The sequence below is a fragment of the Lampris incognitus genome, chromosome 5 (assembly GCF_029633865.1).
Source record: "Lampris incognitus isolate fLamInc1 chromosome 5, fLamInc1.hap2, whole genome shotgun sequence".
Classification (NCBI taxonomy): domain Eukaryota; kingdom Metazoa; phylum Chordata; class Actinopteri; order Lampriformes; family Lampridae; genus Lampris; species Lampris incognitus.
Genome location: NC_079215.1, coordinates 53787973 through 53813286, shown reverse-complemented (window position 1 = coordinate 53813286; position 25314 = coordinate 53787973). Strand labels below are relative to the sequence as shown.

Here is a 25314-nt window from a genome sequence, read left to right as displayed (position 1 = left end):
TCAACTTTATACCTCTTTCATTGCTACAGCTCTGCTCATCACCCTTATTCTTGAAAATCGGTACCAGTATGCTTGTCCACTCCTCAGGCATCCTCTGTTTCCAAGATTGTGTTAAACAATCTAGTTAAAAACTCCACTGCTATCTCTCCTAAACACCTCCATGCCTCCACAGGTATGTCATCAGGACTAACTGCCTTTCGACTCTTCATCTCTTCATCCTCTTCATAGCTGCCCTCATTTTTTAAAATATGGGGAAAATGTATTAATTATCTTGAGAGTCATAGGTGACTTTCAAGATATTTAATAAGATGTTTGCTGAGTATTTGAAAAATGAGAATGTTGTAGTGTTGTAAAATATAAAGATAATGTAATATTATTCATCATAATAGTTACATAAGAATTGCAGGATTCTTTTTTCCTCTGTGTGTGTGTGCGCACGCACGCAGACCTTTATAAATGCATCTGTTCCGTTAAATCTGAAAACTCCATAAATATTTCTCAAAAAAAAAAAATCTAAAAAAAAAGTATACTGTTAATGTTAGTGTATCAATACTGTTGAGGATTATGAGACTGTTAGCAAAGAAATTCCATGTATTATGAGTATTTGAATCTGTACTTACTTTCCTGAAGCAAGTGGTAAGAGAGAGCTGCTTGTCTCTGCCCTTCCTGTGAAACACAATGAAAAGTCAGAATCACCACCATGGCCACCAACGCACACCCACACACACTCACACTTTTGACTAACAATGTGACTAACGGTACCACTGCACTGATAATTCTGAAACATGACTGAGTCAGGCCAACCAACCACTGCAACTACAACTCACCTGGATTGTATCTTTCCACTTTTGGTAAAGCAGTTTAGCCAGATTTAGGTCCATCTGCACTGCGTAATCATCACTGGAGCATGTACCTAAATATTATGGACCAGAAAAGGCAGATGGTTAATGTTGGTGCTCTCGACTGGACAAATTTACTACCATTTTATTATTATTATAGCCTAACATGTCTAGATCCTTTTGTACGTTCTCATGTGTCTGTGTGTGTTTTAGTTACCTAGGTCTATTCCCACAGGACCAAACAGTTCAGTCAGTTGTAATGCCAGCTCAGTTGGCAGCTTCAGCTCTAAACTCTGAATGTTCAGGTGTCTCTTCCTTCTCTCCTCCCAGTCTCTTCTCTCTTTCGCCTCCACCTTTTTCTGTTTTTTCTCTCTCATCTCAATTTCCTTCAGCTCTGCCATAAGTGACAAGGTAACCTCATCCATACTAGACATCTCTTCTCGCACACGCTCATCCTTTGACGCCTCAAAAATTCCTCCATCTTCCATGCTTCCACTCCAGGCGCCACCTTCTAGCTCCAAATCTTGGCCATAAGTCTCTGATGTCATTTCCAGTTCGATTTTCTCACATCCCTCTTCTTTGTCTGTGCACAGCAGCCCGAGTAGTGTTTGTGGAGATTTTACTATGTGTGAGCTTTCATTAGGTTGGTCCTTGTTTGTGGATATAATATGAGAAAGAGTCCCTCTACAAGAACTTCCTGAGCTTTGCTCGGTTACTGCAGGAGTCCCAGACACTACCTTGTCCTCCCTTGTTTCCCCTGCTAATCCAAGTTCTGTATTGGAGCTCTCATCTGATTTATTATCTATTCCATCAGAAGCACCCTGACATGAAACTTCCTGACTCACCTCCACACCACCTGCTGGCCCTGGCAAGTCTTTAGGGTGAGACTCATCTACCACGCAAGAGTGCAATCCTACATCTAAGCCAATGCCTAAAGCTTCACACAGAGCTGATGTATTGTGATTACCCCCATCCCAGGTACCATCCTCCTCCTCCTCTTCATCCTCATCCCTGAAGAACTTCTCTCCTGAGTCCAGTAGCAGGTTGGTAGTCCATTCCAAATCCTGATGGCATTTGTCATAAAGGTCTTCCAATGTATCAAAACTCACCAATTTAAAATGACGGCTGAGAATACGGAGGCTCTCCAGTCGGCTTCTGGGACCGCTGAGATCTTTCTCCTCGACCTGGGTGCCTTTCTCATGAACCACACGATAAGGTACCTCATTTTGGCTTGATTGGGTAACTGCAACTGCGGCACAAGCAGTGTGGGATGACTCAGGGTGGAAGCAGGAAGCATCACCAGACAAGACAGTGATGCCACAGGGGTGGTTGCCCACAGTGAAAAGTGGGTCATTAGGATTGCTGTGATGATTAAGGCGCCAAACAAAGGCAAAGTCTTGAGGATATGTCTGCGTTGGGCACCCAGTGTCCACCACTGATGTAAGGGTAGAATGGAGTTGTAGTTCTTCTGACTCATTGTTGTGTTTAGGGCTGGGTTCAGGGTTCATGTCAAGGCTGGGTTTGAGATCAAGAGTGAGGTGACAGTCAGGATTAGATAGGTCATCTGAAATATCTGGTTCAGTGCTATTAGGACTGCTGTTAAGGTTTTGAGGCATGGTATGGGTGCTTTCCTCAGGGGCTCTTGGTGAGGAAGTAGGGCAGTTTTGAGTGAATGTCAGCGCTAACTTGCACTGTTTTCCTGACTTGCGGCCCTGGCGCTGCTTTCTTTCCTGATTCCTGCCACTTAAAGGGCTACTTTCTACTCTGACACTGCCACTAGAGATGGGACTCTGGCTGACCTCACCCAATAAGCTGCCATTATTTTTAGCACTGATCTCCATGAAAGAGCCACATTCTGTGCAGTTCTCATTGCCCTTATCAGCATAACCAGTATCAGCCTCTGTGCTGACATCGCTTTCAATACTGTGACTTTCCTCTCTATCACGGGTAACATGTATGTCAACAGTGTCTGAGATAAAAAGCAAATCACCACTTAGAGAAGACTGATTATCACTGAGGTTCTTAGACTTTAAACTCACAAAACCTGTTTCAATATGACCCTCCAACATGTGATCACCTCCCCCTCTAGTGCATGTTTCAGTATTTTTTATTTTTTCTTCGCCAACTTCAAATGTTTTGTGAGGGAGTTTGCTCTCTACTAAAGAACCAACTACTTTCCAGTCTAACACACAATCTGGTAATTCAGCTTTACCACTGTCACTGCCACTCATATCCTTGTCTCTCCCTTCACTGTCCAATTCCTTGCAATGGGACTGCTGGGACACACCCCCTGCCTCCCCTTCTCTCTCAGATTCCTCTCCAGAGCTCAGGGATAGGGTTGAGCCAGGAGAGGAATCAATGTCAACGGACCCTACACCTGTCTGAATAAGATAAAGAAGCTTCTGGAATTCTGTTACATCAGGTCCCGGCTCTGCCTTATTTTTATTGCCATAATAATCTGCCTCCTCGGTCAGCCCTGCTTCCCCCTCCTTATTTCTCATCCATCGCTGTTCCAGTCCTGCCTTAGAAGGCCAGTCCCCAATAAAATCCAATAGCTCTGGCCTTCCTCTCGCCCCACTGTCCCAGGCCACCTCAGCCCCAGCTGATCCCCCAACCTCCAACCCCTCTGTCTTCTCTACATCCTCTGCCTGTTTCCCCGACTGGTTAGTATCTTTGACCAGATCAGCAGGTTCCAGCCTATCAACATCCGACTTGCTTTGCCGCCCTCTTCTCACCCTTTGTCCAATCGATTCTGAGAAAGCCATAGGCAATTCTTCACGATGGTCATCTTCACTCAGCACAGACTCCATGACACAGTCAGGAATGCCCTGATCTCCACTTTGAGAGACCAATCCTGACTGGTCATCCAGTTCCAAATCCAGCTCCCCCAGATCCATGTCATAATCCTTATCTGGGATTTTGGGGTTTTCAGTGGAAAGGAGATTGACAGATTCAGATGAGTTTTGGCTGCTGTGTTCCGGGATTCTAACCTCAGCAGAGCACCCGATGGATGACACATCAGGAAGAGAGGAAAACAGCTGAGGGCGGGACTTTTCAGATGCCTGTGTCAATTCTGGCTCTCCTACCAGGTCAGGGTGAGCTGTGTCAGAAGACACTGACCTAGGTAGAGAGAGCGATAATATTTTACAGTTTGCAAATTTGATAACAGCTCAGTTAAATCTTTAAAAGTGAATACAATAACATTTTATTTTTATAATATACCACTGCTCTAAAACAGATCAATGTTTTTGGTTGACATTTACGATTAGGGTTGGGTAGCGCGGCAGGTACATCTCAATTTGGTATTACGGCAATGTTTAGTACCAATTTAATAAATATTGTGACTTTTAAAATATCATGATATTATGAATTATTACAATTCAAAATTATGACTTTTAAAAGCTCCATTCACTCTTATCCACAATAATCAAAAAAAGTTTAAAAAAAAGAAAGAAAAGATGCATTTATTTTAAGCCCCATCTGTTACAAAAACACAAAACATGAGCATGTTTGCCTGAAAGGATTCGAACATCCAACGACGTATCAAAGAAAGTTGAATCAGTTCACCTGGATACGTTTATTGACCGATACATTTCATCACTCATCTAAAACCCTTTTCCCACTATCCAATAAACTCGCTCGTGTCCGCCTTTGGTCAATGTAAAAAGGCGGATGTTAGCGGGTTTTTTGGCCAGTGGGAAAAGGATATAAGTGACCTCATCAGTCTAAACTGACTGCACGTCTCCTCACCCTTATAAACAATTCAGCTGCATAACAGCCGAAACCAATGATCAGTTTCATATGCACATATGGGTGTGACCATTACCTAGCATTTTAATGGCCATGTGTCCTATTCACAGAGGATTAGGGAATGTTGCAATCACATGTCTTGATGCATGCTCAATAATCCAGGTAAGAAAATCAAAGAAGGTTGAATCAGTTCATCTGGATAGAACATTTATTGACAGATTTCCTCACTCAACTAAGTGACATCTTCAGTCTATACTGACTGCAGGTATCATCACCCTTATAAACAATAGTGTACAATGACCGAAACCAACGACCAGTTTCATATGCAGACATGGGTGTGACCATTAACTAGAGTTTCAATGGCAATGTGTACTATTTACAGAGTATACAGAGACACAATGCAACTCTTTCTGGCCTTCTCTATACTTCTCAATCAACATTCTCAAAGCAAACATCGCATCTGTGGTGCTCTTTCGTGGCATGAAACCATACTGCTGCTCGCTGATCTTCACCTCTCCTCTTAACCTAGCTTCTATTACTCTTTCCCAAATCTTCATGCTGTGGCTGATCAACTTTATACCTTTGTAGAGTTAATCATACAAACAATAGGCCATAATGTCACATCCTGTTTATGTATCTTAGGTAATCCATACAGACTAGGTGTAGCTTCCCCTGGGTATAATCGGTGGTACAAAAGTCTGTCAATAGCATTGTCCTGTTCTAACAGCTTCAGATAGTCCATCATCTTTTTCTTGTAACCGCTGCCTGGATCGCGTTTCAGGGGATAGGTATTTATGTCGCTAAGTAATGTCATAACTTTCTCATGATAGTCGGTCTGGTTTAATACAACAGTGGACCTGCCTTTGTCCACTGGAAAGATGATGATGTTATTGTCCTTACTGAGGGTTGTGAGAACTTTCCTCTCATCTCTACTGATGCTGGATTGCGATGTCTTCGCATTGCTGAAACAGGCTGAAACATTCGTCCGCAGTTGCTCCACTTCAGGGTCTGCAATGTTGCTTTTTTGGATCGCTGATTCCATGGCTGTGATCAGTTCCACTAGCGGGATTTCCCTCAGCATGACAGCAAAATTCAAACTGGTCAAAACTGGTCATTGGTTTCGGTTGTTATGCAGCTATATTTTTTTATAAGGGGTGGGGATACCAGCAGTCAGTTTAGACTGAAGAGGTCACTTAGTTGAGTGATGAAATGTATCTGTCAATAAACGTTGTATCCAGATGAACTGATTCAACCTTCTTTAAATTTGCAAGCATTGTCACAGCATTGCATGATATGGCAACAGATGTACCCTCGGTTCAGGGGTGGTCATTCCCTCTTCACATACTAGATGGTCTCTTTGACTCCCCGTTCAAACCAGTGTTCCTCCCTATCCTCCCTAATGACAGGTTAGCCTTCTTGGACTGAAATTGCAATTGGTGATGGGGGACATTTGATTGTTGATTGTTGATGTTTACCATAAACCAACACATACTGATCAGTTTGACTCTCATCATCCACTGCATCACAAACTAGGAGTCATCAGGATGCTGTACCACCGAGCTGACGTCCCCACCGACACAACGGCTAGGGAAGGGCAGAAATCCCACATTAAACAGGCCCTGGTTAAGTGTGGTTATCCTAACTGAGCATTTATCAAAGCCAGGAAGACGCCCAAACAGTGCACCAGCCAATCAAAGAGAGGAGAAGAACAACAGCTGCCTAAGTGTAAACTGATGGTGATTCCACATGTGGTGGGAGTGTCGGAAAGGTTGAGACGCGTATTTTCCAAACACCGCATCTCAGCTGCTTTCAAAGCCCAAAACACACTGTGCCAGAAGTTGGTCCTAAGGATCAGGTACCCCAACACAGAGCAATATAGTGTACACTGTTAAGTGCCAGGAGGATTGCAGTGACTTGTACATTGAGGAAACTAAACAGACGCTGGCCGAGATTGGCACAACACAGGAGAGCTAACGCATCAGACCAGGACTCCGCAGTCTACACCCATCTACAGGTGTACAAAGAGTACATCTGTCGCCACCTTACAATGCTGTGATTGAGAACATTCCCAAATTCTTTGTGAATAGTACACATGGCCACTGAAACTCTAGTTAATGGTCATGCCCATATTCGCATATGAAACTGGTCGTTGGTTTCGGTTGTTATGCAACTGTATTGTATAAGATTGGGGATGCCTGCAGTCAGTTTAGACTGAAGATGTCACTTAGTCTAGTGATGAAATGTATCCATCAATAAACATTCTATCCAGATGAACTGATTCCACCTTCTTTGATTTTCTTACCTGGATTCTTGAGCGTGCATCAAGACATCCAAAGATGTAGAAATCGTTACATTAAACCTCTTACAGCATTTGTCACTTGTCATGGCTTAGTATCGCAATTTTGCATTGAATCGATTTTTTTCCCCATCCCTATCCAAGATTGTCTCTCATAGTGTAAAAAAGAAGAGTCCGACTGGTCCCATAGTCAGGAGAAAAAAAATACACTTCAGAGTTAGTATTTCTGTCATAACACGTAGATGGGTTTCATCATTTAGCTTAGAATCTGCAAAGTCTCTCACTGATTGTCTATAGTGCAGCTTCTGGCTATACATCAGCAAAACAATACTTATTTAAGTCTTTCTTTTCTTGTTTCTGCATTTGACAGAACTGTTTTTAAGTTCAAATAAAGTGCCTAGAAAAGTTTTTTTCTTCAAGACTACCATAGGAGATTTCTTAAATCTACTGCTATTCCTCTAGAAAGTAAACCACTTTTTTTATTTCTTTCATCAAGACTACGTTGGATATGTCCTTTTAGTAAAAGAGTACGAATGTCAGCTGGTGAGACTCACTGTGAGGGTCCACTCTCCTGGTGGAGGGTCCGTTTGTGCTCAGGCAGCTGTGAACACATGATGGACTGGACCGAGACAAAACGCTCATACCTTTCCAGCATACGCCGGATACTTTCCATCGACACGCCATGCTTGGTGCGTCTGTACACCCAACATGCATGCGCGCACACGCGCACACACACACACACACACACACACACACACACACGAATTAAATTGCCTCTGATCATATTTCAGTTCATGTCAAAAATGGAGAAAGTTTTCCCGCCTCAATTTTTTAACACCTTTTTATAATCTCTCTTTCTCACCTATGCAGTTCTCTGGGCTTGTTCTTCCACCAAGTGTCAGGCTCTCGGAAAAGCACCTTGTACTCGTGTTTCAAAGCCTAGAACAGACAGAAGGATCAGCTTCTATACAACATACTTTTCAAGTGTCCACACAATAAAATGTAGTGTGAACACCAAATGTCTACAAAGTAAAATGTAAACCTTTGTTTTTACTAACATTGTAATATCAAATGCTCCTATTTTAAGGAAGATTTTCAAGACCATGCTGATGTTTTAAACAAATGGTTTGATTTGTTAAAAGTTAAAGAAGCACAATGCCACTGTAGTAGCTAGCCAGCGTCACTGATTTACAACAATACCACTCAGCTGTACTCCTCAAGATTGACTTGACCGTATCAAGTGTATTGTTAGCTAGCTGACTGACCTGGGCCACATAGGGTCTCATCTCCCAGGCCTGCATGTGGGTATTGTCAATTATGATGGGGTTAGCACCACTTTCAAAAGCCTCCGTGGCTAAAAAAAATAAGGATTGCAAAAGAGAAACAGCTGAGAGAAAAGAAACACAACACCCTTTTCTGACTGATGACTATGTGTTTACACATTGTAATGTTCTGTTTTATGTTTGCTGTTATAGAGGAATCATGTGGGAACTAAAAACTTGAATAATTAGGAGTGAAATACATTGACAAATATGAAAATGGCAATGGTTTCTTGATTTTGCACTGTTACTTCGTTTGCTATTCAACCAATATTTGTCAAGATTGTGTCCATGTTTACCCCTCCTATGGTTCCACTCGTGAGCCTCCCCCAGAGTATAAGGATCAAAGTGATATTTTCCATGGCGAATGAAATAGTCATCAGTGCTCAGTGCCACACCGCCTGGGTTATGCTCCAACATGGCCCTGCTCAGACACACAAACAAGATACAAAAAATTATGTCTGCTTATTTGTTGTTTGTTAACAACTACTTACACGATCCCAACGTCTTTACCTGGCCAAGGTTGACTTGCCGGATCCCGGTGCACCGCGTAGAAGCACAAGGACCTTTCCTTCCAAACGGAGCCTTGTGTGGGGGGCGGGGCCCCGGGAAGCAGCAGGCAGGGCCCAAGACTTAGGAACAGTGGCAGATGGTTTAATGGGTGCCTTACTGACAGTTCCCTGCCTCAGCCAGTGACAGGCAGCCTTACCTTGAGAGCTCCAGGGGGAAGGGGACAGAGCCACAGGGGTGATGAATGCTGGTCCCTGGTTTCCATGAGCACGGGGAGTAAATGTTGGTGCCTCAGGGTTCCAGGGCAGTGGCATGTTGCCTAGTGGCCCCCCACTCACAGTATTTGCATTTGCTCCTGCACCTCCGACTACCCCTCCTGATGGTAAGACCGTATCGCTCTCTGAAAACATGTGTGGCAACTCGTGTTTTTTATAAACCTGGAACGCTGAAGGATGCCTCAAGGGTCCAAGGTCCTGCAAAGGGTTGAGTTTCCCAGAAGATGTTTCTGAAGTCAGATAGCTAAAATCCAGAACTGGTTGCTGCCCCTTGTCTTCTTCTATTCCGCATAAGTTGAGCTGGTCAATTCGAGAGGTTGTGGCACGTGTGTGCTCCACTGTGGCCACATCTTCTGGGCTTGACCCTCTACCGCTGGGCTCTAGGCTGGACTGAAGCAGCTCTGGGAGGGCTGATGGTGGTATTGGAGGCAAAGGAAATGATGACAAGGGGCCAGCAGCGGAAAAACCCTGACAACTCATCAATTCCTCCTTAACTTCTGGTTGTTTGGTCAGCGTTTCCAGCTCTCGGTCAATCAGAAAGTCATACTCTCCTGTCAAAGGTGGGGAGGGGGGTTGCTGTGACGATTTAGAGTGGCTCAGGTCTGGGCTCGGTTCAGCATGGTGGGGATTTAGGAGGGCTGCAGCAGTAACCTCAAAGCCAGACACGTGGGGAGGAAGCGGGGCAGTGACCTCGGCAGCCACAGAGAGTTCCAAAAGAGAATCCATGGCATTTTCAACTGAAATAGAAAAAAAAAGAACAAATACAGTACAACAAGGAGGGAGCAAGACAAACATTTTGTTAGCAGTTAAAGTGTCATCCAAAGGAGTTGAATCAAGTGCACCTGGATTTGGTATATCCTTTGGATAACCATGACCTGGATGAATGAGAACATTCACAGACAGTTAAAGTGTTTAACTGCTAACATTCCTATATATATTTCCAAATTTCTGTTACGGTAAGATGTGCACCGATTCCTTGAAGAGCCAGCAGAGCCAAAATCCTATCACTTGCACCTTGTGTATTTACACAGCACTAACGACACACAAACATTTGAGCACGCTTATGCGCAGCGGGCCAATAAATCACACACCACACGTCCGTCACTAAATATAGGGGTGGGGTGTGTGTGTAGGGGTTTGACGAATGACTTGCCAGACCCGGAGATCCATTACTGAGACTCTTAACAGGTGGCTATAGGGCAGCAACACAGACAGGCGAAGGCGTACGTTCATGTCAACTGTCCGGCAACTTGTGCTGTTTACAAACACCTTAGCATTGGGTGGCGACCACCGAAAGGCACCGACCACAACCCCTCGCATAGACTAGCTGCCGCACAGTTGTGTGACAGTAGGTTAAATCCGCCCACACAAAAAAAAACAATAGCAATGACAACTAGCTAGCCAGCTAGTTAGCTCCCTAGCATTTCCCCCAGAAGCCTTAGCGAGCCGGGCTCGAAACGTTAATACCTTTGAAGTCACACTCGGAGAGCACCATGCGAATGACTTCGGTGTCCAAGTGCGAGAACACCTCCCGCATGTTTTTCACAACGGTCTCCCTGTCCTGGCATGGCAGCGAGCTAGCGGGGGGTACGTTACTCGCCATGGCACCGTCGTAGCCCTGCGCTGGGTGGCCCGTGTGCTCGCTGCTAGCCACGCCGCCCTCGTTTGACAGTCCGGGTACCCTGGCGGGGCTCTGTCCGCTTTTCTTCTTCCGCGGCATTCCCGCAGTTGCGACGCGTACCCGACGTGAGGCCGCCGGTTACTCCAGTCGGTCCCTGGGATAGCCAGTCGACATGTTACGTCACTAAGTGGCTAGTGTGGGGAAGAGTAAGTTCCCTTTACAAGTCGCAGAATCCCCAGAGCGCCCCAAGCGGCGAGAGACGGAACTCCGTCTACTGCTCGCCGCTTACTTTCGCGGTTGAGTTGACCAACAGAAAACGTCGTTTGACGTGCCTGCTGTTGATGAAAGTCGACCCGCGCCTATAAAATTAAAAAAAAATTAGTGTAAACTACTAATAAGACACTTTAGCCCCTAGCTAACGGGTCTGACCCTTTAGCCGAGGGGTTAGTGATGTCGCCTTGTGGCGCAGTACACCGTATCGAATCCCGCACCGGGCAAGAAAATAACCGGTTACATTGGTGGCAGCGGTGGGATCCGGAAGTGTGCAGATCCTCGGAAGTCTCTTCGGAGCGCGGGAATAACAAAGCGCGAGGGGGCGCTTCCGGGGAGGGTGACGACTGTAAACTAGTAATAAGAGACGTTAGTCCCTACTTCGCGGGTCTGACCGCTTAGCCGAGTGGTTAGTGCTGTCGCCTTGTGGTGCAGTACACTTTATATCGAATCCCGCACCGGGCGATAAAATAACTGGTTACATTAGCAACCATGTTCCAGGATTTTAAATTGCATTACAATTGAAAATACATAATTTTGTACTCTTGTTGTCTTATAATAATCTAACAGAGCCTAAAAGAGATTTGTTATTATGGCAATTCACAAAACGGTTGTTTTTCTTTCTTTTTTTCTCATATTATTTTTTATTCAGTTTATGTGTGTTTTTTCATTATATAGGACATTGTTGTGTTTTAAATGGGGAGTCTGTTTTGTTCATTGTGAGTTTCTGTTTGAAGTTGCGTGTACATTGCTTTTATGTTGATTCCTGTATGTTTTTTTTTTGCAATTAATTTTTTTTAAATTAAAAAAAGTCGACCCGCGCCTTAGATACCATATTCATATGCAGAAATTTCTAAAATAAAAAATAAAACTTTACACGCATTCTATTTGGTTCTAATATAAATTGAATATCTTCTCAAAAGTCTTCGAACAATTGATAAAAAATTTTTTTAAAATGTCTCAAACGCTATGATGAATTCTTTCCTGAGCCTGAGTAACTGCATAATATCTTTGGGGGGGGGGGGTCCCAGACACTAAAACGACGGCCCTCTGTAACCTATTTTGCTGGACTTGCCTGTTAGTGATTTTAAGTTCCTGTTATAAGCTGTTGCCACGGTCTATGCCTTGAGCTCTTATTTTGAAGGCCGAAGAGAGAGCGGAAGCGCTGTACGCAGTGTCATTGCTGTGGAGTTCTGTTGGGGAAGAATCCAAATAAAGTGGTCCTGTTTGTTTTGTTTTTTTTTTAACTCCCGCCACCTTTTTTCTTTTTTCTTTTCCTTAGCGGTTGCAGTACTCTCGATAAACCGACTGGGGCGCTATACGTCAAATCTTTACACAAGACAGCGCTTTCGAACTGCACTGACTGAAGCCAGGGGGGAGAGCTTTGTGCCGAAACTAGGAATCCAACCTGTGACAGACTAATGAATTAAAACGGCCCACTTGAGAGGTAATCGCCGAAAAGGAATACCCAGTAAATGTCTGCTGATCGTAGTTGTAACTGTGTGTGCGAAGGTAGGATGGGTTTTTTTTTTGCATTCACATCGAGGTGTTCAAATTCATTGGTGGGGGCAAGTTGGTCGTTGAGAGAAGGATGGCTCAGGGCGACGGTAGCGAGCCGCTGCCTGTGAACTAGCTGCCACGGGAGGCGAGTGGGTAAAGTTGGCAAAAGACGGAAACAAGTGAAATGGCATCGTTTCCCTTGACTTCTCAAAGTTTCGCGTCGGTCGGGGAGCGCGGAGGTAACCGCGGGGACGGCTGTTGGGCGCAAAGACTGTTTGAGACTTCTTCCCCTGACTCTAGCTCGTCGCGTCTTCGGATGTGATGGGTATCTGCGAGTAGTTTGCGGCCTAGGCCGGTCACCGTCTGCTAGCCTAGCCCGCTATAGCTAGCGCGATTAGCCGCTAGCTAGCGCGTCTTGCCCGCTCTCCTCCCGCAAAATCGGGGCAGCGAGAACGGACACGGTGAGCTAGCGAGCAAGCTAACGCGCTACATAGATGACAGGAGACGCGCACTGGCCGTGCTCCGGCTCTATCGAGCGTATTCCTAGTAGTTGCCCGCTTAAAGCGCCCACCCCGAAAGGCGTAGCGGCGCTTGTTTGGCGACATGTGCGATCTTTTATCGGGGCATTTTTGGCGTGAGTGTGGAGTTTGGTGTTTAGCTTGCCGCGTTAGCGTACGAGCTAACACGCACAAAGGTGCGTTTATTTGGGCGCCTGCGAGACGAGTTTCCGCGGCCACGCCGTCTCGGTTTTTCTCTGCCCGCGGTCGTCGCAATTTTCCGGGGCGAAATCACTCGCTCGGAGGTGGCTCGTCGGCTTTAAAAGAGTTTTTCTTACGAGTGCGGTGGCAGGGTTGCGCTGAACTTTTGTTTTCTGACCCATAGAGGCCAGTAGAAGACCGTGTGGATCACGTATCGACGAGCATGGAGTTCCCGCAACAGCAGAAACCGGCGGGGGACGGCAAGATCGTCTATCCCCCGGGAGTGAAAGAGATCACGGACAAGATCAGTAACGACGAGGTTGTCAAGCGGCTGAAGGTAATGCCGTGGGTCTCCCCCGTCTCAGAATGGCGACTCCCAAGCCAGCGTCTGGTCCCTAGGGAAAATGTTAACATCCCTCTTAAAATTTCTCTACATGCACGCACATGCTGACAGATAGAAATTGCCTGCTTTTTTAGTGAGACTTGTTGTCTTCTTCTTCTTCTTCTTCTTCTTCTTCTTCTTCTTCTTCTTCTTCTTCTTCTTCTTCTTCAGTCTTTTGTGTTATAAGCCTGCAAAGGAGACTTGGTTATACGGTATCAACTCTGCTTATTGATACTGGCATCAGAAATTAAGCACTCGATGAAGTTAATGTGAATTTATGAGAAGGGTGTCCTTCCCGAAGCTTGATACTGTGCCTAATAATGTTTATGAGTCTGCACGGAAGTAATGAATAAACAAGTGTGCCCTTCTCTGGCCAAGGGACCAGCCATCTTGCCTCAGTATAGAACGTGAAACCAGGAGGCTGGCTGGCTTGTCAGTGTTGCAGTAGTCAACTATTTACAGCTGTGATGTTATAGAACATTGGGGAAACCCAAACTAAAAAGATATGCAAAAGGGAGGCCATTGCATATATGGCCTCCAGATGCAACAATGTGTTTTACAGAGTGAAAATTCGCAGGAAGATTGTCAGCTTTACTGCTGCTTGATTGATTGAATGGTTGGTTGGTTGGTTGGTATAGCACCAAGAGGCTCTGCACTGATGTCTAGCTGCACTGACAGGAGAAAGCCCTCTTGTTAGTTCTGTAGCCAGTTTTTAGAAGGCACATCTTAGACGAGGACTGCAAAGGGGAGATGGTGTTTGAGTCCAGAACGCTAGTGGTTTGCATAACCAAGATGCTGGAGCCAGAAGCTACTCTGTCTATGTTAAACCTCTTCAGTTATAGTGTACGGTCCCCAGACTGTCTGATCCAGTCTGGCAGCAGTGAGGCAGCTGTGTGCCACAATGAAAGAAAGGGTGTAAAAGTATATACAAGGCAGAGTAGAGAGAGGTATGTTAGACAATGTCCAGGGCACCACATTTTGGCAACATTTGAAATTATTCCGAATAGCTACAAGTCAGAAGCAAAGTAGACTAAAGCATACTGAAACATACACCTCAGTCGTAAAAGCAACTCTCAAAAATAGCTGGTTAAATAAGCAGCTGTCAAAGGCCAGTATAGGTACTGGGTGATGATTGGGTTTGGTATAGAGACTATCAAGATGGTCTTTTTTTCTGTCTTATCAGCAAGCTCAGGGGCTACATCTTTTCATGTCAAAGAGAAAGCACAAATAAGACTTCTTTACAAGATAAAGAATTGGCCTTATAGTGGCTAATAGTTTAAAATCTATAGTGACTTGCGTATTGCGTAAGTTCTGGTCCACTGGCCCATTTCCTTCCGGCCTGTAAACTGTTATAACTTTGAGTTTGTTGCTGTGGCTCCAACTTGCATTGATAAATCGATGGCACTGCTGTGTGGAAAAGTTGAAAATTCAAAGGCATCCATTAAAATGACCTGCTGATTCCGATTTTGGCCAATTCCTAACTTTTCTCTTTTTTTCCCCCAAAAGAACTAATTGACAGCATACACAAACATTTTTGTAACTTTTCTTTCATAGAAATTTCAGTTGCATGTTCATGATAAAACATTACCTATTGAATAACTTTTACATTTTCTCCAAAATTGCACCAGGTTACAGGGCCTTCTCTCACTCTCATTCAAAACAAATCTCAGAATAAAAAAAAAAGTGATCCAGGTGACTGGATCTAGGGCTGCGTTTGATCGTTGCCATGGTAACCAACGGCATACGATCCCCCCCACCCCGGGAGACTGTAAACACAGCGTCCACGTGAACGCAGCATGCTAGCTGTGTTCATAATCATAACAATGTTCATAATCCTAAGCCAACAGAAGTAATGCTGTTAATTATTTAAGATTTCATGTAAAGGTCTACCCTGACAAAAAGCTTTATTTCTTTTTTTTCTTTTCACGAGCGACCGATTTTCTGTTTGTAGCCAGTTTATTTCAAAAAAAGGAAATACGTTGAAGTCCGATTTTTGCCTTTGTCTCTCAATATTATATTTAACTATAACAGCCTAATGATAGCATATGATAAAGACAATTAATGATAACAGCAAACGTATGATCAATTTAGTTTTGATAGTCAACGGTTGTAATTTATTTAATTTGATTACTGCACAGTCGTTTGTCGCAAACCTTCGAATACTTGCTGCTGAGGATTCAGAGCCCAAAAAAAGATGTTCGGGACAGCCCTGATAAAATCCTTCTGAAAATGAATTGCAGTATATTCCACTTTATCTCACATGTTTTACACTCCCAAAGTAAACAACGGTTTTTGACGGCATGTTTTAGCATGTGTGTGTGGATGTGACGTACTGTCTGTGCCGCTGTGTGCATGACAGGAACCATCGTGTGTGTAAATTTGACCGGCACAGAATTGGATATATCTGAGACTGACCGGCCGGTCACCGGTCATGGCCGATTCCAGTCACCAGCCGATCGATCGATTGGTGCGTCTCAAAATACTATATACTATGGAAAATATTTGACAACCACATGGAAAAGGTTCACACTTCACAAGAATAGCAATACAATGAACACTTTTAATTTATTGTCTTTACCATATCAAATTATATGTAACGAACATTAAACGTCTAACTTCTCTAAAAATATTGAAAGAAAAAAACAATACGGTAGTTCCAATATGCCAACACACCAGTAAGAAAGGTGTCTTTCGGTACGAAAATATGTGTGATATTGATTTTTATCGCTTTGACCCATAGATATATATGAAAGACATTTGAAATACCTCTCTCCTGCAATAGCAGTTTTTATTGAATGACCACAAAAAAACACTGGTTTCTAACATTGGTTTCTAATGGAGACCAAAATGACAAGCTGCTAATATTGATCTAGTCAAAAGCCAGGTTTCTGTTGACATTTCAGCAATATCCCCTGCAATATTAGTGTAAATACTTCCAAAGACGTGCTTCCATTGCCCTGCCATAGGTGGTGGCAGTTCAGTGGAACACACATTTACAAACCCTTTGCCCTAAAAGTGAGAATGTGGATTAAAAACATTGTGGTTCAGCTGTTTCCATCATTGAATAGTTGTCATATATTGCTGACAGGCCTGCTTGTACCCTGACACATGAGTTTTGGCCTGAAAATATAACATATGAGTTGGCCTACTGCAGCAATTCAAGACATTGGGACAGGAGAGGGCAGGACGAGTATAGAAACCCTGTACCTTTCAGAATTGCATACAATCTTACAATGCTGTGATTGCAACCATTCCCCAATCCTCTGTGAATAGTTACATGGTCATTGTAGCTCTAATTGATGGTCACGGCAATTTGCATATGAAACCAAAAATTATTTTATGTCCTTATGCTACTGGGCTGTTTATAAGGGCGGATATACCTGCAGGCAGTTGAGACTGAAGAGGTCACTTTGATGAGTGATGAAACGTTTCCCCCAATAAATGTTGTGTCCAGAATGAACTGATTCAACTGTCTGTGATTTCCTTACCTGCATTATTGTGCATGCATGAAGATAATCAATTATATGGTTCTCAAACCATATTTTCCAACAGCACACACCTAAGTGAATTACCCATCCATTACAGTGTACTCCAAATTCTGGCAATGATGACATAAGCAGTTGATATGAGTGCATTGAGCTTCTTGGAGATCCTATTGCTTTGATTAATCTCCTTGAATGTCTGAACCCAACATGGTTTAAACAAGATATTATACACTTTATCTCAAAATACATTTGCAAGCTGGCCACGTGCTGAATAACTGAGCGTACCAGGTATGCAATTTGAGTAACATGTTAATATGTAAATGTTGGCTTCATCATAAAAACATGTTAGGGATTTATATAATATGCACCGAGTTTTGAGAGGACTGAATGTAGCCCATTTTCTGTATTTAATATAAGTTCATATTATTACCTAGTAATTCAGTTAAACTAAACCTTGGTTTTTCTTTTACCTTGACTTTTTTTGTTTTACCTTGCCTCTTGGGTGGGAGGTCTCCCTGCAAGTCATTTGATTGACTCCATATGCTGTTATGGAGATGGCTCTCTGTAGCCTTTAATGAATGCATAAAACAGCCTACATATGCTTCCCCATTCGCCCCCTAAAGAAACCCTCATCGTGACGATCGAGAGCTTGAACTGACGTCAAGATCTTCTGTTGGTGGAGGAATGCAGAGTGTAGGCACATTATGGCGAGCAGGACATACATTATCATTGGTAAACTTTCTGTGGGGATTGAAAGCAGCCGAGTTTGACCCAAAATACGTTTAAAAGTTCCTAACACTAATGGCCTATAACATAAAGGACAACCTGAGGCACCATCAATAAAATACTTGTGGTAGCCTTAATACAAAAAAGTGTCAAATCTACTCTTATATGGCTAATTGCCTCCTTTTGAATCAGTTTCATATTTATCTGCCTTTAAAGGTAGAACGAGTATGGTGTTCCTAAAAATCCATGTATAGACTCTAAGAGGAAGCTAGGACAATGGTGGTGTTTCCCCAAAACCTAGCGTATAGCAGAGCGATAACAAAACACAACTACAGTGTATGTCTCACACCAGAATGTTGTACCGCACCTAATGTACGTAATGGCATCATAAAATTACACAGACTCTCAGGACCAAATAATCTAAGCACGGGAACTAGTGAAATGCATGTTCAAATCTAACTGGGTACACAACCTATAGCTAGAGAAGAGAGACAAGATCACTGCTCAGACACACCTGTGCACAAAAGCTATAAACACAATGTAGAAGGTGCCTAAACAATGCAAGACCAACACTGCAGATGTTGCAAACGCCTTCACCCCACACAAATGCTTATGCTATTATTCAAAGCTCGAATCCGCTATTTACTAACCGTGTGGACTCAACTATAGATTCTATAGGTCTAGGCAATGCAGACCCAAAATACTCAGCTCAATCATTTTGTGATTGCTAACGTGTCTCACAAATTGCGGATTGGGGTTTTAATGACCGCCCACAGTTTTTAAACTCTATATTCTATCAAGATAAATGCCCAGTTGAGATATCAGTGCATTGCATATGATAGTATGTCTGTTAAGAAACAACTGACACCAAAATTAACATTTTAACAACTTAATACTATTTTTCGAAAGATTTAAAATCGCCTGTGTCCAACGCCTGTAAATACTGCAACGCCTCGGTGGTAGTCATGGTGTGTCGTACGGGGGCAGACATGTTGGAAATAATACCTGAAAAACAAAACGGAAAACACATATTGCTAATCTTACCAATGTAACGAGGCCTATACAACATGAAATGTACAACAACAAAAAAGAACTGAATGTTGCGAAGGAAATGATGCGACAACGCATGTGACATGATGCGTAAATTACGTGCGGTCATTTTGACCGCTCCTGATGGTTTTAGATAGATCTTGTAACTTTTTTTGTGCAATTGATCTGAAACTCAATTTAATGCAAATATATGCAATTTTAAGAGCATTCAGGGTAGGGTTGCCAACCGTTCCTTAAAATAAGGAATCGTTCCCTATTGTATATAAAATGTATATATAAATAATATGTGTGTATGTGTGTGTATAGTATAAGGCACATTATATTTGTTATGCCCATGCCGCCCATCCTCCAACCCTCGTCCCTGTCCCTTGTTCCTTTTTTCCATTTCAAGGAGTTGGCAACCCTAATTCAGAGAGCGGCAGGTCTGTATCTCTTTTTTTTCCACAAAGGTATTAGATCTTGAAAATCCAAAACGGTCATAATGACCGTCTTGGTCGTTCTATTAAAATGTTGTTTTATTCCTCTCAGTGAGGTCGTTGGGTTAGTCCATGAGAGGGTAGCAGTGAGGTCGCAGCTGAGCAAATCTACTCACTAGTTCCTCCAAATCAAATGTTTCCACCAGTTCTTTTTCCACTGACATTTGTGTCAAGTGGTTTAGTCTTTCATCTCCCATTGTGTTCCTCAAATATGTCTTAACTCTTTTAAGGATTGAGAAAAAGTGTTAATTTGAGGCTGTTAAGATGGGTTGAGTTATCACATTTTGAAACAGTTTGATCCCCTCAGTGAATGCAACTAGCAAAGACTTTAATCTTGTGAGATGTGACAGGATGTTGTCTTCTGTTTGAGTGTCCCCCATACTTAGGAACATTTTGGTAGAGCTGACCTGGGACTGTAACACAATTTCATCTATGTGCGTTGCATAGTGTTTTGCAAATTCGCCGGTTTTGGTGAGATCCATGAACTCAGACAGTAAAGTTTCATCTGTTGCATGTGCCCATTGTGTCCACAAAAGGGCGGACTCTAACAGCCCAGGTAACTTGCTGCTCATGGCAAAGCTTTGACTTGAACTTGATTTTCTCTCACCTTTGCTGATCTATTGCTGTTAACGGGTGTTTTAATAGATGGCTTTTTACCAGCGCAAACATCCTTGTATTCCATCCATGCCTTCAAGGCATCTCTGTGTCGTGGGCGATTGGAATGTTCCTTTAGCTGTACATGCATGTTCTTCCAGCAGATGAAACCTCACTGTATGAATAGCCTTGCTCCACTTCTCTCTCCCGGTCCAAGTGACAAACCTCCAAAATGCCGGCAAGCGAAGCAAAAACGGCATCCTCTGAAATGGGGTATTCGACCCTTTCGTGGGTCTTGTAAAGTTGCATCAAAACATTTCTCCCATTACTCATAGGAAAGCTAGCTAGCTGCGGCTGTCTTGGCACTTCGTTTTTAGTTTTACTGGCATCATTCCTTATGATAGCACTGCTAACGCTAGGTAGCATCGAAGATGTACCGCTAGGCTGAGCTGTGTTAGATGGCATTACGTTGACTTTGTATTCTTTTTCTGTACTGTGCTGCTCAGTAATTAACCTTTTTGTTAAAAACTGTCTAAAGATGACTGCTTAGGCAGCCTTGTTGTGTTGCTGTAAAGCCCCTTGAGGCAAATTTGTAATTTGTGATACTGAGCTACGCAAACTGACTTGACTTGTTCTCTTCTTTTCCGTAGTTGTCCCATAATAGCACACAGCCACGCAACGCACGCTGACCACACAGTGATGCAACGTTACACTAGTTCTCATTGCAACACGTTCAGCATGAGAGTGGGACACTTATGCTACATTAATGACCCTGGGAAATCTGACAATTCGCTGTATTTTTTAGCTTGCTGTTTTTAGTACACATTTGAATCTTAGTCACAAAATTTCCCATTTTTATTTCCATGCTAGGGTGTGGCAACTGCCATACGCAAACGCCGCCCTTGAGCTAGGACAGTGGCGGACACAGCAGTGAAAAGACACAAATATTGTGAGGCGAAATGCCAAGCAGACAAAGCCCGTTCCAAAACAAGAGTGAATCTGGGGTTGGCTTTCACCCACTGGTGAGCAATGAAGGAGAGGATGGAAATGAAGAGGAACACGGAGGTGGCCTGTACACTGGGGTGTGTTCTGGCAACTGCTTTCGGCGGGTGTGCACTTCTGGTGTCTTTGAGCCTGGAAGGAGGGGCCAACTTTGAATGTTGTGTTAACAAACCGCAACCGACAAATCCTACTCATTATACCTTTAAGAGGAAGACACAAAGAAAGCCAATGTCAAAAAATCCAGAGCGCAGAGTGCAAGGCGACCACCTGACCTTGTGCGTTGCAAGCAGATTGAAAAGTACTTATCTTAAAATATCTTTTGGAACTAAACTCAAAATGCTTGAAGTTGTTTTCAAAACTGCCTGCAGCCACTGTGAAGGGCAAGATCTTGAACATATTGTGTCTTTTCTCATCCAACATTTGTTATTGGTGCAGTTTTTCAGGGGAAAAGTGATGTGCACTCCACATAGAAATTGAAAATAATCTATGGTGCAATGGCAGAGTCCTTCAATATGAGATGCTCCCTTAAAGACATGTTCCAGTCTGAGAGATCAAAGCATTCCCGTAGAGCTTCCCAGAGACCTGGGGGACCACACTCTCACAGTCCTGGGGGCAGCAGGCTGCTGTCTGATACTGGAAAGGAAAAATGGACTGAAAAGGAACACATTGCTCAATGCATGCCAGGGAAAATGTAAATAAAGTAGGAGAGAAAGAAATTGGAGCATGGTACATCTAACTGCCACTAGCTTTATGCCGTATTGTTTTTGCATCAGTGATTAGTCCTGATTTCCCTCAAGTGTCCAAGAAAATGTGAGTCTTCTATTGTGAAATGAATTGGGCATGACACTTACAAGCCCCATTTAGTCTTGAAAGGTGGATAGTGTACTGCAGTAGCTAGGTCCAAACCCCTGACTTGTAAACATGTCTTTGGATAGCTCTTGCAGTACAGCTGGGTAGATCTTCAATTCTATGTTGTGTTTATCACATCAGAGGTCACATGACCCAGTATGGTTCACAATAGGATAATGGGAAGTTGTATTGTGGATTTCAGTAATGGCAAAAAAAAAACTTAAATTAAATGGCTCTATAAAGATATAAATGACTTTCTAGATGTGGATAAATCTAGAAATACCAGATATGACTAACAGGTTTAAAAGGGATCTTAATTTCTAATCTTACTTGAACTAAAACGGTACACAAAATCTCAAGCGGTAGCGTGTATACTCAAGAATCGGCAACATAACAATTGTTGCTACACAGCAACTGCCCCTCTGGGGACTAATAAAACCTACTTGACTTGACTTGAATTGTTTATGTATTGTAAATGTATGAATACATGGAAATGTGCTTAGGAAATTGTACTTTTAAACCTTAACAGATTTTTCTGTTTCTTAAAAAAAACTCAATGTGTAGTAGGAAGAGGTTTATACAGTATAGGTCTCCTGACTATATTGTGAAGGGTTTTGTATTTTAAGCAAATTTTACCTAATATTTCCATCGGTATAAGCCTGTCCCACCGTATGATTTTGACCAAAAAATGCACAGTAGCCAAGTGTATATGAATAGAATAGGGGATGAGGAATCCAGACTGCAAGGATACGATATGACCATGCATAGTCAAATGGAGTGAGTTATACCTCAAACTGTAGACTTACTCATTTTCCAGGGGGTAAATGGTTTCTTTACTCATATTCTGTTATTCTGAATTACCAAAATTTGTCAACCAAAGAAAATGCACCATTCTTAACATTCATCAGATTGAGTTGATGTTATATAGGGCCACTTTTTGGCTGTGATTTACAAGTTGATTCTTATTAGATATGTCCACTTTGGAACTATAGATTTTAAGATTTTCTTCATTCTTAGCATATAAACTCAAGCTCTATCAGGTTGAATGAGGAGCATCTCTGAATAGCTGTCTTCAACAGCTTCTGTGTATGAACAGATTTTCAAGAGCCGTTTTCACATATGAACTTTGGACAGCATCTGGAGAATCAGATTCGAGCATTGTCCGGTGTTGCTCTTTCACATGTCTAATGCTAATTCATGCAAAAGGAGATAGTCCATGTTGTTCTCATCTACTGAAAATATTCTTGTTTTGTTTAGGCGAGGGGTTGCACCGGGGTAGAGCGTGCGGGAGGCAGGACATGTCAAAGATGACGGACGAGGCTACCGACTCATCTCTAATGATGCCTGTTTTTGCATTGATATCAATACTAGTACATGATCTTGCGGATACATCCAAATACAACAAAAGAGTGGAAAGCAAAAAAAAGCGTATGAGTGGTGCGGTTTTGCAGCATTGGCATGATAGAAACACAATCAACATGCCCATTTGCTTGCTGTGAATACTCAGGACAATGACCTGCTCTATTCTCACATGGTCTTAATTGGACATTACATGGATTTTGTACTAGGGAGCTGGGTGGGTAAAGTCTGTTTTATTTCCGATCTGATGTCTTATGTCCGATCAGACATTTGCATTCTCACATACAGCTCCACCTGCTAATGTCTAGATAACTTCAGATTTGCAGTGCATGTCTGAATACAGCTAAGGACGTTTAGGCCTGGGCTTTAGGCCTGGCCTACACATTCTCAATCTGATACCAGTGCATTGTTCATTTGGAGTTCACTGTACACTTTGAATGACTGTCCCGTGACTCCTGTCAAAACATATAGATAGATGTATTTTATTTATTTATTATTGTAATATTAGTAATTATATTAAAATAATAATTCATAATCACACGTTTTATTTGTAGCGCACTTTTCATGAAAGATAAATCTCAAAGTGCTACACAGGTTAAAGGGTAAATAATGAAAAAAAGGTAAATAAAACATTGGTGTGAAAAATTACATAACAAGCAAATTTATACAACAGATGGACAACGTTAAGAAAAAGGCCTTTTAAAAAGGAAGGTTTTTAGGCCTTTTTTAAAAGTGTTCAATGTATGTGGTGCCCGTAAGTGGTCGGTGAGGGTATTTCACAGACAAGGTGCGGCCGAGCAGAAGGCCCGATCCCTCATGGTATGGAACTTGGTCACAGGAACAGGAAAACAGGCTGTTGTTGAATCGCAGGTTTTGGGTGATGAGTAGTTCGTGAGATAGGGTGGAGCATTTCTACAGATACACTGACAATTTAGGAGAAGTGTCTTGCATTCGATCATGGAGGAGCTGGGGAGCTAGTGCAGTGATTGTAAGACTGGTGTGATATGTTCAGGATCTCATCAGCATCTGGCAGCACTGTTTTGAATGTATTGTTTCTTAAGACTTCTGCCAGGAATCCTGGCATTACATTGCAGTAATCCAGGCTTGAAGAGATAAAGGTGTGGAGGAATTTCTCTGCATCTGAAAGGTTTAGAGTGGGAAAATGTTGGCAGATATTCTTGAGGTGGTAGTAGGAGGTCATCCAAAGGAATTGAATCAAGTGCAGCTGGACTTGGTATATATCCGTGAAGACGTTTCGCCTCTCATCCAAGAGGCTTCATAGGTTCGTGCCTTTCTGACTAGACCAAGCTAGTCTAGACTTGAATCAGTTGCACTTGATTCAATTCCTTTGGATAACCATGACCTGGATGAATGAGAACATTCACCGACATAGTAGGAGGTCTTGTACATAAGTTTGATGTGGGCGTTGACGGTCAGGTGGAGGTCGAACTTGACACCCAAGTTGGAGACTGATAAGGAGAGGGTAATGTTTTGACCAGAGAAGGTGAGGTGGATGGGCGCCCGAGTAGCATAGTGGTATATTCTGTTGCCTACCAACATGGGGATCCCGGTTTGAATCTCCGTGTTACTTCCAGCTTGGTCGGGCGTCCCTACAGACATAATTGGCTGTGTCTGCGGGTGGGAAGCCGGATGTAGGTATGTATCCTGGTCGCTGCACTAGCGCCTCCTCTGGTCGGTCGGGGTGCCTGTTCAGAGGGGGGGGGGCTGGGGGGAATGGCGTGATCCTCAACCGTGCTACATCCCCCTGGCGAAACTCTTCACTCTCAGGTGAAAAGAAGCGGCTGGCGACTCCACATGTATCGGAGGAGGCATGTGGTAGTCTGCAGCCCTTCCCAGATTGACAGAGGGGGGGGGAGCAGCAACTGGGATAGCTCGGAAGAGTGGGGTAATTGGCCAAGTACAATTGGGGAGAAAAGGGGGGGAAGTGAGGTGAGTTGAGAGGAGAAAGCTAGATCTGGTGTGGGGTGCCAACTCAGAGGGCTTTAGTTTTTGAGCTGTTGAATTAAAGAAAATGGTTTTTCACCCAGGCAGGTGGATAGTGTTTATATGGCTACTGAGGGGGTTGATACGGTTGTTAGGTGTACATGTGCGTAACAATGGAATGACATTCCATGCCAGGCAATGACAAGGCCTAGGAGGAGCATGGGACCAAGAACTGATCCTTGAGGGACTAATTTTCCAACACCTTGGACAGAAAAGGGAGATTTGAAATGGGCCAGTAATTGGTGATGTTCTGCCCTCGTCAAAGAGTCCCCTTCCTTAACTAGACAGACAGATAACTCCTTCAGCACA

The 25314-nt window shown here is 43.2% G+C and overlaps 2 protein-coding genes across 3 annotated transcripts in view; one reads left to right on the top strand and one right to left on the bottom strand.

Annotated features, from left to right (window-relative positions):
- Positions 1-10709, bottom strand: part of n4bp2 (NEDD4 binding protein 2) — a 28330-nt gene extending 17621 nt beyond the window's left edge. The window contains exons 1-9 of the mRNA XM_056280559.1: positions 10457-10709; positions 8718-9726; positions 8504-8628; positions 8151-8239; positions 7748-7824; positions 7440-7580; positions 1057-3959; positions 828-913; positions 621-666 (exon numbers count right to left, since the gene is read on the bottom strand). Of these exons, the coding sequence (XP_056136534.1) occupies positions 621-666; positions 828-913; positions 1057-3959; positions 7440-7580; positions 7748-7824; positions 8151-8239; positions 8504-8628; positions 8718-9726; positions 10457-10709 (4729 nt within the window). The remainder of the gene's footprint in view (positions 1-620; positions 667-827; positions 914-1056; positions 3960-7439; positions 7581-7747; positions 7825-8150; positions 8240-8503; positions 8629-8717; positions 9727-10456) is intronic.
- A 1515-nt stretch (positions 10710-12224) lies between these two features.
- pds5a (PDS5 cohesin associated factor A) overlaps positions 12225-25314 on the top strand; it is an 84149-nt gene continuing 71059 nt past the window's right edge. Inside the window, exons 1-2 of one of the 2 annotated variants that reach the window (XM_056279787.1) lie at positions 12225-12327; positions 13263-13415. In XM_056279787.1, coding sequence (XP_056135762.1) covers positions 13302-13415 — 114 coding nt within the window. In that variant the 5' untranslated portion in view covers positions 12225-12327; positions 13263-13301. Of the gene's footprint in view, positions 12328-12554; positions 12620-13262; positions 13416-25314 lie in introns of those variants that run through there. The other variant, XM_056279788.1, reaches the window with a different exon arrangement.